Genomic DNA, 12806 nt, shown 5'->3' on the forward strand with positions numbered 1-12806 from the left:
AAAACATTATTTCCACACAAAAACAAATATTCATAACAGCATTATTCATAACAGTCAGAAAGGAAAAACAACCCAAATGTCCCTTAATAGAATCAAAAAAACATGGTATATTCATACATGGAACATCATTCAACTACAAAAAGGAACAGAAGTACATGCCGCAACATGAATGAACTTTTAAAACAGTATGCTAAGTGAAAGGAGTTAGGCCAACAGACCACTACTGTGTGATTCCATTCAATATGAAATGTCCCTAACAGGGAAATCCACAGAAATAGAAAGTAGATTAAAGATTGCCTAGTGCTGGGAGGAATGGGTACAGCATTTTAGAATGGTGAAGGTTATTCTAACTTAGAACAGACTGTTAAAGACTCCTGTGACGGTTGTACAACTCTGTCAGTATACTACAAACTACTGAATTGCACACTTTAAAGGGATGGGGGTTCTGACACTGTTAATTATATTTCAATAAAGTTGCAAATTTATACACTGCATGTTAATACAACTGACATCATGCAAAGTGAGTAAGATTATTTCTTCCCCCAAGGAGCTAACAATTGAAAATAAATTAACTGGAGAAAAATCATGCTTGAATTACTAACTATGTATTACTACATGTGGGGTACAAAATGGCAACCCCGATGGGCTACAGTCCATGCGGCTGCAAACAGTTGGACATGACTGACAGTCACTCACACACACACACACACACATTAGTACATGATCAAGAATTAAAAGCTCATTTAACTAGAAGCAACATTAACAAACCTAAACAAAAAGGTACTAGAAACATTAATACCTTAAAAGAAATTTGTACAAATGTTCCCTTGTTGCTTAAAAAACAACAAAAAACAAAACAAAAACAAACAACTTTCACAGCCCCCTAAACAGAACAATTTCAATGGCCAAGTCAGCCAGGATTAATGTAGACACAAATTTATCTTCCATAGTCATTTACTTTTTGAGTACTCACTTTTGATATACTTATTTCTAATCCTTTGTCTGTTTTCTCCTTTTAATACTTTCCTTTTTCACTGTATCATCTTTCTTCACATTTTTTTCTCCCATTTTCTCCCCCCTCTTCTTCTCTCACTTTTTAACTAGCCATTCCAGAAATAAGACTTTTTAAAATTTAAGTTTTGTCATTTAAGGATCCTTCTTTGTTTATGGATTAGATCACAAACTTAAATGGTTAAAAAAAAAAAAAAACACACAAAAATACAAAACAATACAGAGAAGTATATGGAAAAAAGTTTTCCTCCTATCTTTGCCCCTCCATTGGTATCCACATTTACTTGTTGGTGGTCTGTTTCCTTTCAGTTTCTTGACACAAGGATGAAGAAAAATAAGTATATATTCTTTTTATAATTTTTCTCTCTTTCCTATGTGAATACAGCATATTTTATTATGTTTAGAGACCTTGTCAGTAGAAGAAGAATTAGCTCATTTGTTCTGACAACTGATATCTTTCACTGATGGACTTACAATTTATTTAACCAGTCCCTTATTATTTCCGGATATTTCCTATCATAAATAACACTGTAATAGATACCCTGTCAATATATTAATTCATACATTCACAGGTACATTTGTAGGGTAAATTCTCAGAAACAGAATTCCTGATCAAATAATAAAAATATTTGTGATTCTGAAATACACTGCCAAATTGGTCTCCATGGAGATATTAATGTATATTTCACCACCCATGTATGAGTGACTGTTTCCCTATAACCCTGCTATATACTACTATGTTGTTAAATGTCTTGATGACTTCAAATCTAATACATGAAAAACCAGTATTTCAGTATGAGGCTGACCATCTTATATGTCATTTTTCTATGAACTGTCTATATCTATCTTTCACCTTTTATTTTTTTAAACTAGGTTGCTGATCTTTCTCGTGATGATTTATAAGAGCTTTATTAAAGAGACTGGTTTTTTGACTGTGTAAGTTCTAAAACTATTTTCTGTGGATTTTTTTGGTGCACGACTCTTTGTGACCGTACAGACTGAGGCTACCAGGCTCCTCTGTCCCTGGGACTCTCCAGGAAAGAATATACTGGAGTGGGGTGCCATGCCCTCCTCCATGGGATCTTCCCCACCCAGGGACTGAACCCGCATCTCTCATGTCCCCTAAAATGGCAGGCGGGTTCTTTACCATTAGTGCCACCTTCACATAGATGAATTATCAAACATTTATTTTATAGATATTAAATTTTGAGTACTTTCAGAATTTTCCCGTTCCAATCTGTCCATATTTTTAATGACACATAGGTAGTTTCATCTTTTACATTAAATGTGATACATTTGGAGTTCATCCTGAGGTAGAATGTGATGGATAAAACTCTGTCTTTCCAGATGGCTATCCTGGTTTTCCAACATAATTTACTGCAAGGTTCAGCTTTACTTGATCACTTTTTTATCATAATCATACACTAGTAAGTTCTACAGGTCTATTTCCAGACTTTATATTCTATTCTATCGGACTATTAATAAGCCAGAACCAACATATTTTAGTTTTTAAGACTTTATGATATACTTTATCATTTGGTAAGACTAATCACTCTACATGCTTCAGTCCATGGGGCTGCAGAGTCGGACATGACTTAGTGAGTGAACAACAATCCCCCTCATTGTTGTTCTTTTATTTTTCTCTGGTTTGTCTTATTTGTCCACTTTTCAAAACACTTTTGAATTAGCTTGTCTAACATCTGGGGTGAGAAGAAGGGACAGTTGTCTGAAATGTTTAACTTATGGAAAACTGATACACGTTATGAGCTTCATGAAGTTGCCTCTTCAAAGTGAAAAAACACAGGGAAAGGGGATAAAGTTTTATTCTGTGTTTTCAATAGACTTTTAATAATTTCCCAATATGGAATTTTCCACATTTCTTATTGTGATATTAAAAAAGGATTATTTTCTTCCATTATATCTTCTACTGTGTGTTATTTACATACAAAGTATATGGTTTTCGACAGTTTTAGTGAATTTGCTGGTTTGCAGTCATTTTCAGTTGACTCTCATGCGTTTTCCAAGTTTACAATAATACTGTTTGCACAGTGTTATTTTTAACCTATAATATTTTTCTCTTGCCACTTCTGTCAGCTACTATTCTCAAATATTATGTTAAAAATAATGGTGATAATGTGCTCTGTATCTTCTTCCCAACTTTGGTACTTTCGTATATCTCTTAAATAGAAATGAAAATAAAATGACTGGTAAATATTTCCTTAAGAAACACAAAAACACTTAAGATAAATTTCTTTAGGAGAAAAACCCCTTTGTTATTTCTCCCTTAAGAACCAAAGCCTCTCTACTGGAAAAGGAAGACAATGTATACAGCACTTGAGTCACTTTAAGGTGAACAGGAAAGGTTTGTTTACATGAAAAACACCAAGAATTTTGTAAATACTGTTTGCAATTCAGGAAAGCAATAACACGGTGAAGAAGAAAAAAATCTCAAGCTGTTCTACTAATGATAATTTTCCAATACCCAAGGAGCCTGGAGTTTCATTTTTACCAGTTATCAATGAGACTACGTTGCAGTGTTTTCTTTTTCCCACTGCAGTGTTTCTACCTGGTAACTTGACACCGAGTTGTTAAAGGGTAAGAATTCTTACTTAAAATATGTCTAAATATTAGGGGAAATTATATACAAGAAACTGATAAGAACATAAGTTTTATGAACAAAATAGCTCACAATGACTTAATATATTAATCTTACTTTTGGTAGTTTCAACTAATCTGCTTCTTCCTCTTCAACCATTCTAATCTGGCTTCTGTACTTACTTTATCAAAACGGTTGAATAGATCACCTTCAGGTTACTAAATATAACCAAATCTTTTCAGTTACCATAGGAGACCTCTCAGCAGGATTCAATTCAAGTGATCCCTTTCTTTTTCCTTGACTTCTATGACATTCATGCTCTTTCAACCTCTCTTAATGGCTCCTTCTCAATCAATGCTGTTTCCAGTTCACTCTCCTCCCTCCAACCATGAAATATTTTAGTTCTTTATGGCTTCCTTCTAAACTCCTTGCTCTTCTCCTTCTATATCCTTTTCTTTGGCAAGAAGGGAAACTCATCAATTTCCACTGCTTTAATTATTCTCAACTCCGAGCTCCAGATCATGCATCCAAATTGCCTACACTTCTACTGCCTACACTCAGGGATCTCACACATATGGTATTATTACACACTAGTGATCTTCAACCCACAGTTTAGTTCTTATCCAGACTCCCTCTTTGTATGAATTCTTACTTAAAATATGGGTAAATATGAGGGAATTAATGCATCTAGTTTTGCAAGCTAGAGGCCTACACAACTTTTCTCTTCTACCCCCTCCATATTCAACTGATTAACACATTACTGACCAACTGATTCTACCTACTAAGTACCTGTCAAATCTGCCCACTTCTTTCCGTTACTTCCCACTGTCATCACCCAAGTCCAAGATAATCTAATCTTCTGGCATGGACTACTATATAATATCCTCCTAACAGTAGTCTCTTTGTGATTCACTCTTGTCTCTTTCCAATTCCACACCACAGCTAGACTTTGTTAACATTAAGTAAATGTGATCATGTATAAAGCCTACAGTTCCTAGGATCAATACACACACACACGTGTGGTAGTCCATTACCATCTGGTCCCTGTATCTTTCTCTCATATCTGATCATTCTTTACAATACTCCTCTTCACCTTCTGAGCGCTAGTCAAAGCCTTCTTTCAATTCCTAGTACTGTCATGCTTTTTCTCCCCCCAGGATCATTTTCTCCTATAACTCCTCCCCCAAACCAATTCTTCATCATGATAGTGAATCTAAAGAAATAGTACCTACTGTTCTTAGTAATCAAAATGAAAACGGCAATCATTTTAATAATGAAGTCTTCATAACATCTAGGTCAAAATACTTCTATTATTTAGATATTATGACATCAAATATAAAATATATAATATTATAATATTTAGATATTACGATATCTATGAATATGTTCACATGGCCTAGTAATACATACTTGGTAACAGAAGGGATTTTCTATCTTTAATAAGTCATAAAAGCAGAGAAAATAAAATTTACAAGTATAGCACATATTATGCTAATCAAAAAAGACTATTCATTACTATGAGAACCACTATAAGTACTTAAGATTATAGATTCTAGAACCAGATTGGCTGGGTTTTAGTGCTAGTCTCAGCATTTCTTAACTGTGAGACACTGAACATGTTATTTAGACTCTTCTTGATATTCTCATCTGTAAAGTGAAAATATTAATAAAACACATATTGGAGCCAAATGTTAAATGAGATAACCTGTGTGAGTAACTAGTCTTTGCTTAAGAAAAATCTAGCAAATTTTAATAGCTCAATAAATATGAGCTATTAAAAATACAACTTAAGAGGCTGATGTAAATGATTATCATTATATTAACCTATTGATTACAGTTAAAACCCAGAGACTGGGCTATATATCCCAAATGAAAATATCCTTAAGCTTAGACAGACAATTCAGGAAACAAGGAGGATTACTGAAATAATTATATAGAAACATAATCACACTCCCAGTAACTTGCTTAAAACTTCAGAGTATATAAGAAATAAGAAGGTCACTTACTGCATGATTAAATTTATTTAACATTCTCAAAATGGCACAACTATAAAGATGGAAAACACATTAGTGTTTGTCAGGAGCTAATTATGGAGGAGAGGGAGTGAAAGAAGTCATGTGTGACTGTAAACAGATAGTACAAGGAAACTTTCTATAATAAGATGAAGGTACCAGTAAAATTAAAAAAAAAAAAAAAAGAAACAAACAAACAAAAAGAAATAAGAATATCCTTGGCATATAGGAGGCCAGAAAGTTCATTTAAGAACTGGTTATGCTGCATGGCGTAGATATGGAAACTCGGTTCCCCAACTAGGAACTGAACCCATGCCCCCTGCATTAGAAGCATGGAGTCAACCACTGGATTGCCAGGGAAGTCCCAGGAACTATATTTCATACGAAATCATCTAAGACTAAAACCACAACCCATGAAGTACAAATTATGTTATTAAATAAAAACTGTGAAACTGCTCTTTTCTCTTCTCCGCCATCCTATGTGCGGTTGGGATCTGTCCGCACCATTTCTTCTCACAAGACTTTCAGGATCAAGCGATTCCTGGCCAAGAAGCAAAAGCAGAATCGTCCCATTCCTCAATGGATTCGAATGAAAACTGGCAATAAAATTAGGTACAACTCCAAGAGAAGACACTGGAGAAGAACCAAACTGGGTCTATAAGAAGCCTCACATAAAACGTGGCACACATATTAAGATCACTTATTTAAGCAGCCATATCACAGTGAGAACATCACTACTGTAATCCTTGGCTCTTGATGTTTCTTATTTCCTCACAATCAGTCTGAGACCAGTAATAAATATGTGTCATCCTTGTACCTGAACGCAGCACCTTTTTAAAATAAACTGTTGTGGGGGGGGATGCCTTGCCACAAGACATGCAGGATCTTAGTTCCCCAACCAGGGATTGAACCCACTTGGCTGCCAGGAAAGTCGCATAAAAAGCATGTTTATATGCTATTCTATGATGTGAACCAGGGTTTGGCCAACTGGTCTCCCACCTGTTTTTGTATGGTCTGTGAACTAAAGTTCTGCATTTTTAAATGGTTGAAAAAAATCAAATATTTTTGACATTTAATAAATTCAAGTTTACCTACCAGGAAAAAAAAAAAAACAAAAAACTGTGAAACTGCCACAGTAACATGAAGCAATGTCAGTTAAAATGGTAAAAACCCAAAAGGCCTTAAGTTAACTAATGACAGGAGTAATTTTTGTGGGTAACAAATTTTTTAAACCCCATTTTTTGATAAGTATAGAACAGTTTCGGGAAGAAATTTCAATGTCTGCATTTTCAACTTTAGAAGAAACTCTGGCAATGTTTGCCCATTTTAAAACAACACACTAGAGACACCATCTCCCCCGACAAAAGAAAACGAAGAAGGAATTGTTTCATTTTTTTCTGGGCTCCTTTTCTTTGGTAGAGCTAAGAAATTATACATTTATAGTGTAATGTTTTAAATGCTCTAGCTTCCTTAGAATGAAATAGCAAATGACAGGTGGGAAACTATGTTTTAGGCTACCAGAGATTAGATTTTAGATTCCTTTTTTGAGACAAACAACACTAAAAAATTATCAATTACCTCTATCCAGTAAAAGCAACATCCCTAATGCATTATACAAATTTTTTTAAATATAAAAGCTGGTCTAGGAACCATTTGAAGAAAACAAAACAAAATCAAAGCAACAAACACTGTCCTAATTCTGAAAATAAGTCATCATCATATAACTATGGCAACTTCTACATTTCATTTTTCTGTCAGCCAATATACAACTTGTACTAATATCTAAGCATTTTAACACTAAGTAACTGATGTTCCAATTATGGCACCTAGAAAAACTTAAAGTAATATTAATTAATGATAAATACCATCCAAATGCGGCGTATGTTGTTGTTAAGTCTCTTAGTTGTGTTCAACTCTTTGCGACCCCATGGACTGCAGCATGGCTGCCAGGATTCCCTGTCTTTCATCATCTTCCAAAGCTTGGATATGTAACATATGTAACTACTTTCTATTTATTTAAAAAACTAATGCAGACTATCACACAAGTCTATCTTCCACATATGTGGTTAAAAATTTTTTTAATTAGTAAAATGGTTGGAAAGATATCCTTACTAAAAAGAAATTTAAGTTAGAATCTCAAAATGTAAAAGAGATTTAAAACAGCAGTGAGCTAACATCCTGACTTACAAACATTTTAAATTAGTTCATCTATTTTAGAACTTAACATAAATCCCTAATTTCTAGCTACTTCTTGAAAACAGTGTTCGAGAATAAAGTTCAACAGTTAAGACTACATTAAGAATCAACAGACTCTATCATTTTACTTTAATCGTTCAGTTGTGTCCAACTCTTTGCCACCCCATGAACTGCAGCAAGCCAGGCCTCCCTGTCTATCACCAACTCCTAGAGTCCACCCAAACCCATGTCCATTGATTCAGTGATGCCATCCAACTATCTCATACCCTGTGGTCCCCTTCTCCACCTGATCTTTCCCAGCATCACTTTTTTTTCCTTTTTTTTTTTCCATTTATTTTTATCAGTTGGAGGCCAATTACTTTACAATATTGTAGTGATTTTTGTCATACATTGACATGAATCAGCCATGGATTTACATGTATTCCCCATCCTGATCCGTGTGCCCACCTCCCTCTCCACCCGATTCCTCTGGGTCTTCCCAGTGCATCAGGCCTGAGCACTTGTCTCATGCATCCAGCCTGGGTTGGTGATCTGCTTCACCCTAGATAATATACATATTTCGTGATCACGGTCTTTTCAAAGGAGTCAGCCCTTCACATCAGGTGGCCAAAGTATTGGAGTTGCAGCTTCAATATCAGTCCTACCAATGTACACCCAGGACTGATCTCCTTTAGGATGGACTGCTTGGATCTCCTTGCAGTCCAAGGGATTCTCAGCAGTCTTCTCCAACACCACAGTTCAAAAGCATCAATTCTTCGGTGCTCAGCTTTCTTCACAGTCCAACTCTCACATCCATACATAACCACTGGAAAAACCACAGCCTTGACCAGACGGACCTTTGTTGGCAAAGTAATGTCTCTGCTTTTTAATATGGTATCTAGGTTGGTCATAACTTTCCTTCCAAGGAGTAAGCGTCTTTTAATTTCATGGCTGCAGTCACCATCTGCAGTGATTTTGGAGCCCCCCAAAATAAAGTCTGACACTGTTTCCCCATCTATTTGCCATGAAGTGATGGGACCGGATGCCATGATCTTAGCTTTCTGAATGTTAGGCTTTAAGCCAACGTTTTCACTCTCCTCTTTCACTTTCACCAAGAGGCTCTTTAGTTCCTCTTCACTTTCTGCCATAAGGGTGGTGTCATCTGCATATCTGAGGTTATTGATATTTCTCCTGGCAATCTTGATTCCAGCTTGTGCTTCTTCCAACCCAGCGTTTCTCATATGTACTCTGCATATACGTTAAATAAGCAGGGTGACAATATATAGCCTTGACGTACTCCTTTCCCTATTTGGAACCAGTCTGTTGTTCCATGTCCAGTTCTAACTGTTGCTTCCTGATGTGCATGCAGGTTTCTCAAGAGGCAGGTCAGGTGGTCTGGTATTCCCATCTCTTTCAGAATTTTCCACAGTTTATTGTGATCCACACAGTCGAAGGCTTTAGCATAGTCAATAAAGCAGAAATAGATGTTTTTCTGGAACTCTCTTGCTTTTTCGATGATCCAGCGGATGTTGGCAATTTGATCTCTGGTTCCTCTGCCTTTTCCAAAACCAGCTTGAACATCTGGAAGTTCACGGTTAATGTACTCGTGAAGCCTGGCTTGGAGAATTTTAAGCGTTACTTTACTAGCGTGTGAAATGAGTGCAATTGTGCGGTAGTTTGAGCATTCTTTGGCATTGCCTTTCTTTGGGATTAGAATGAAAACTGACCTTTTCCAGTCCTGTGGCCACTGCTGAGTTTTCCAAATTTGCTGGCATATTGAGTGCAGCACTTTCACAGCATCATCTTTCAGGATTTGAAATAGCTCAGCTGGAATTCCATCACATCCACTAGCTTTGTTCACAGTGATGCTTCCTAAGGCCCACTTGACTTCCCATTCCAGGATGTCTGGCTCTAGGTGAGTGATCACACCATCGTGATTATCTGGGTCGTGAAGATCTTTTTTGTACAGTTCTTCTGTGTATTCTTGCCACCTCTTCTTAATATCTTCTGCTTCTGTTAGGTCCCTACCATTTCTCTTCTTTATCAAAAGAACTAATATTGATGTTGGAAGTTGGATAGTGGTTATTTTTGAGAGGTTAATGGCCAAGTGAGGTTTCATGAGGCACTTAGATGCTGATAATGTTCTATTTCTTTATTATGTATGCTTGTTACAGGCATTAGTAGGATTTGTGAAAATTCAGTGAACTGTGATTATGACTTGTTTGCTTTTCTGTATCACTGTTATTATACTCCAGTAAAAAGTTCACTTGATAGTAAGAAAGGAGGAAAGAAAGAATTAGTTGAAACAAAATTTGCCTAGTGCTGATAATTATTTAAACTGAGTGATGAGTACATGAGGGCTGTTAGAGTCTTCTCTCCTTTTATGTATGTTTGAAGATATTCATCATAATAATTAAGATAAACTAAGGGACAGAGCAGATAATTGTTTGCCTGGAGAATGGGGAAGGAAATGACAGGGGCAGAAGGAAGGGATTATGTAGAACAACAGGAAACTGTGGTTTTAGGTAAATTCATGATGCTTATTGTAGTGATGTTTTCAGAGTTATATTATTTTGTGAAAACTCATCAAATGGTCAAATAGTGTAAAAAAGGAAGCAGACTTAGGTTGCAATCGATCCACTACTATCATTTTCATGGACATTTCCTGACAGACACTTAGTACTTGCTAAATGAATTCATGAAAGCCCGGATTACCTGATGTATTTATTAATCCACAGTTTGGGATTGCTCTGAGATAACAAGGTGCATGAATTTGATGCTAAAATTAAGCCACCAGGGTTCATTATTACCCTGACTTTGGGCAGAAGTTTCCTAGCCTTGCCAAATGAGGATAATTTACTTGACAAGAACAGAGTTGATTTAAATGTAAGAGTGCCCAGCATGTGTTTGGCACATAGTAGGTGCTCTATAAATTTTAAAATAATGATGTAAATAAGACACATATTCTAGGTTGGAATGCAATTTCACCTGCAAGGTGACACTTTAAAAAACAGAGTGCTTGGAGCAGACCACTTGATACCATGTCTGTGGAACCTGTAGTGCTTCTTCCTTCTCTTTAGCTGTTTAACTGACAGCTGAATTCAGAAAGGGTAACTGTTGAAATTGTCACTGATTGAGTCAGACTACCTGGGTTCTTTGTGTGAAAGTTCTGTTGTGTTCCTTGTTCAAATTTAAGGCATCTCTTAATACACTGTACTTATCAGATACTTTGTATGTGAAGTAAAAGTGTAGGTTGCAGTTAATGTAAAAAGGCAAATCACAGTATTGTGGCAGAACAATAGAGGCAGTATTAAGGGTGGATAGACAGTTAAAGGATCTTGATTAGCTCTGATGAGAAGGATTTTATTGATGAAACAGAGTATTTGTTGAGAGAATGGCCCTTCACTCTTTGATACCCCAGTTAATTTTTTTAAAAAAAGCAAGAATGAAAGCTTATATGTATTTGTGCAGTCTTATATGAAGACTGAAGACAGTCTTATATGAAGATAAGAAAGAAAATGAACTGATGATGAGTTTCTTTCTTTTATGGGATGGGGTTTAAGGGATTCAATGTAGAGTCTATTCTGTGTATTCTTGCCAGCTCTTCTTAATATCTTCTACTTTTTTTAGGTCCCTATCATCTCTGTCCTTTATTGAGCCCATCTTTGCATGAAATGTTCCCTTGGTATTTCTAATTTTCTGGAAGGGATCTCTAGCCTTTCCCATTCTATTGTTTTCCTCTATTTCTTTGCACCTATCACTGAGGAAGGCTTTCTTATCTCTCCTTGCTATTCTTTGTAACTCTGCATTCAAATGGGTATATCTTTCCTTTTCTCCTTTGCTTTTCGCTTCCCTTCTTTTCACAGCTATTTGCAAGGCCTCCTTAGACAGCCATTTTGTTTTTTGCATTTCTTTTTCTTGGGGATGGTCTTGATTCCTGTCTCCTGTACAGTGTCATGAACCTCCATCCATAGTTCATCAGATCTAGTCCTTTAAATCTATATGTCACTTCCACTGTGTAGTCATAAGGGATTTGATTTAGGTCATACCTGAATGGTCTAGTTGTTTTCTCCACTTTCTTCAATTTCAGTCTGAATTTGGCAATAAGGAGTTCATGATCCGAGCCACAGTCTGCTCCCAGTCTTATTTTTGCTGACTGTATAGAGCTTCTCCATCTTTGGCTGCAAAGAATATAATCAGTCTGATTTCAGTGTTGACCATCTGGTGATGTCCATGTGTAGAGTCTTCTCTTATGTTGTTGGAAGAGGATGTTTGCTATGACCAGTGACTTCTCTTGGCAGAACTCTATTAGACTTTGCCCTGTTTCATTCTGTACTCCAAGGCCAAATTTGCCTGTTACTCCAGGTATTTCTTGATTTCCTACTTTTGCATTCTAGTCCCCTGTAATGAAAAGGACATCTTTTTGGGTGTTAGTTCCAGAAGCTCTTGTAGGTCTTCATAGAACTGTTCAATTTCATTATCTTCAGCGTTGCTGGTTGAGGCATAGACTTGGATTACCATGATATTGAATAGCTTGCCTTGGAAATGAACAGAGATCATTCTGTCGGTTTTGAGATTGCATCCAAGTACTGCATTTTGGACTCTTTTGTTGACTATGATGGCTACTCCATTTCTTCTAAGGGATTCCTGCCCACAGTAGTAGATATAATGGTCATCTGAGTTAAATTCACCCATTCTAGTCCATCTTAGTTTGCTGATTCCTAGAATGTCGACATTCAGTCTTGCCATTTCCTGTTTGACCACTTAAAATTTGCCTTGATTCATGGACCTAACATTCCATGTTCCTATGCAATATTGCTCTTTATAGCATCGAACCTTGCTTCTATCACCAGTTCCATCCACAACTGGGTGGTGTTTTTGCTTTGGCTCCATCCCTTCATTCTTTCTGGAGTTATTTCTCCACTGATCTCTAGTAGCATACTGGGCACCTACCGACCTGGGGAGTTCATCTTTCAGTGTCCTATCTTTTTGCCTTTTCATACTGTTCATGG

The 12806-nt window shown here is 36.4% G+C and overlaps 2 protein-coding genes across 6 annotated transcripts in view; one reads left to right on the top strand and one right to left on the bottom strand.

Annotated features, from left to right (window-relative positions):
- Positions 1–12806, bottom strand: part of ZNF148 (zinc finger protein 148) — a 146107-nt gene that overhangs the window by 12732 nt on the left and 120569 nt on the right. The window lies entirely within an intron of this gene.
- LOC136173523 (large ribosomal subunit protein eL39-like) lies at positions 6047–6441 on the top strand. Its single transcript, XM_065943203.1, has one exon. It carries the CDS (start codon positions 6047–6049, stop codon positions 6278–6280), a length of 234 nt encoding a protein of 77 aa, XP_065799275.1. The 3' UTR covers positions 6281–6441.

Source organism: Muntiacus reevesi, chromosome 8, assembly GCF_963930625.1.
Source record: "Muntiacus reevesi chromosome 8, mMunRee1.1, whole genome shotgun sequence".
Classification (NCBI taxonomy): Eukaryota; Metazoa; Chordata; class Mammalia; order Artiodactyla; family Cervidae; genus Muntiacus; species Muntiacus reevesi.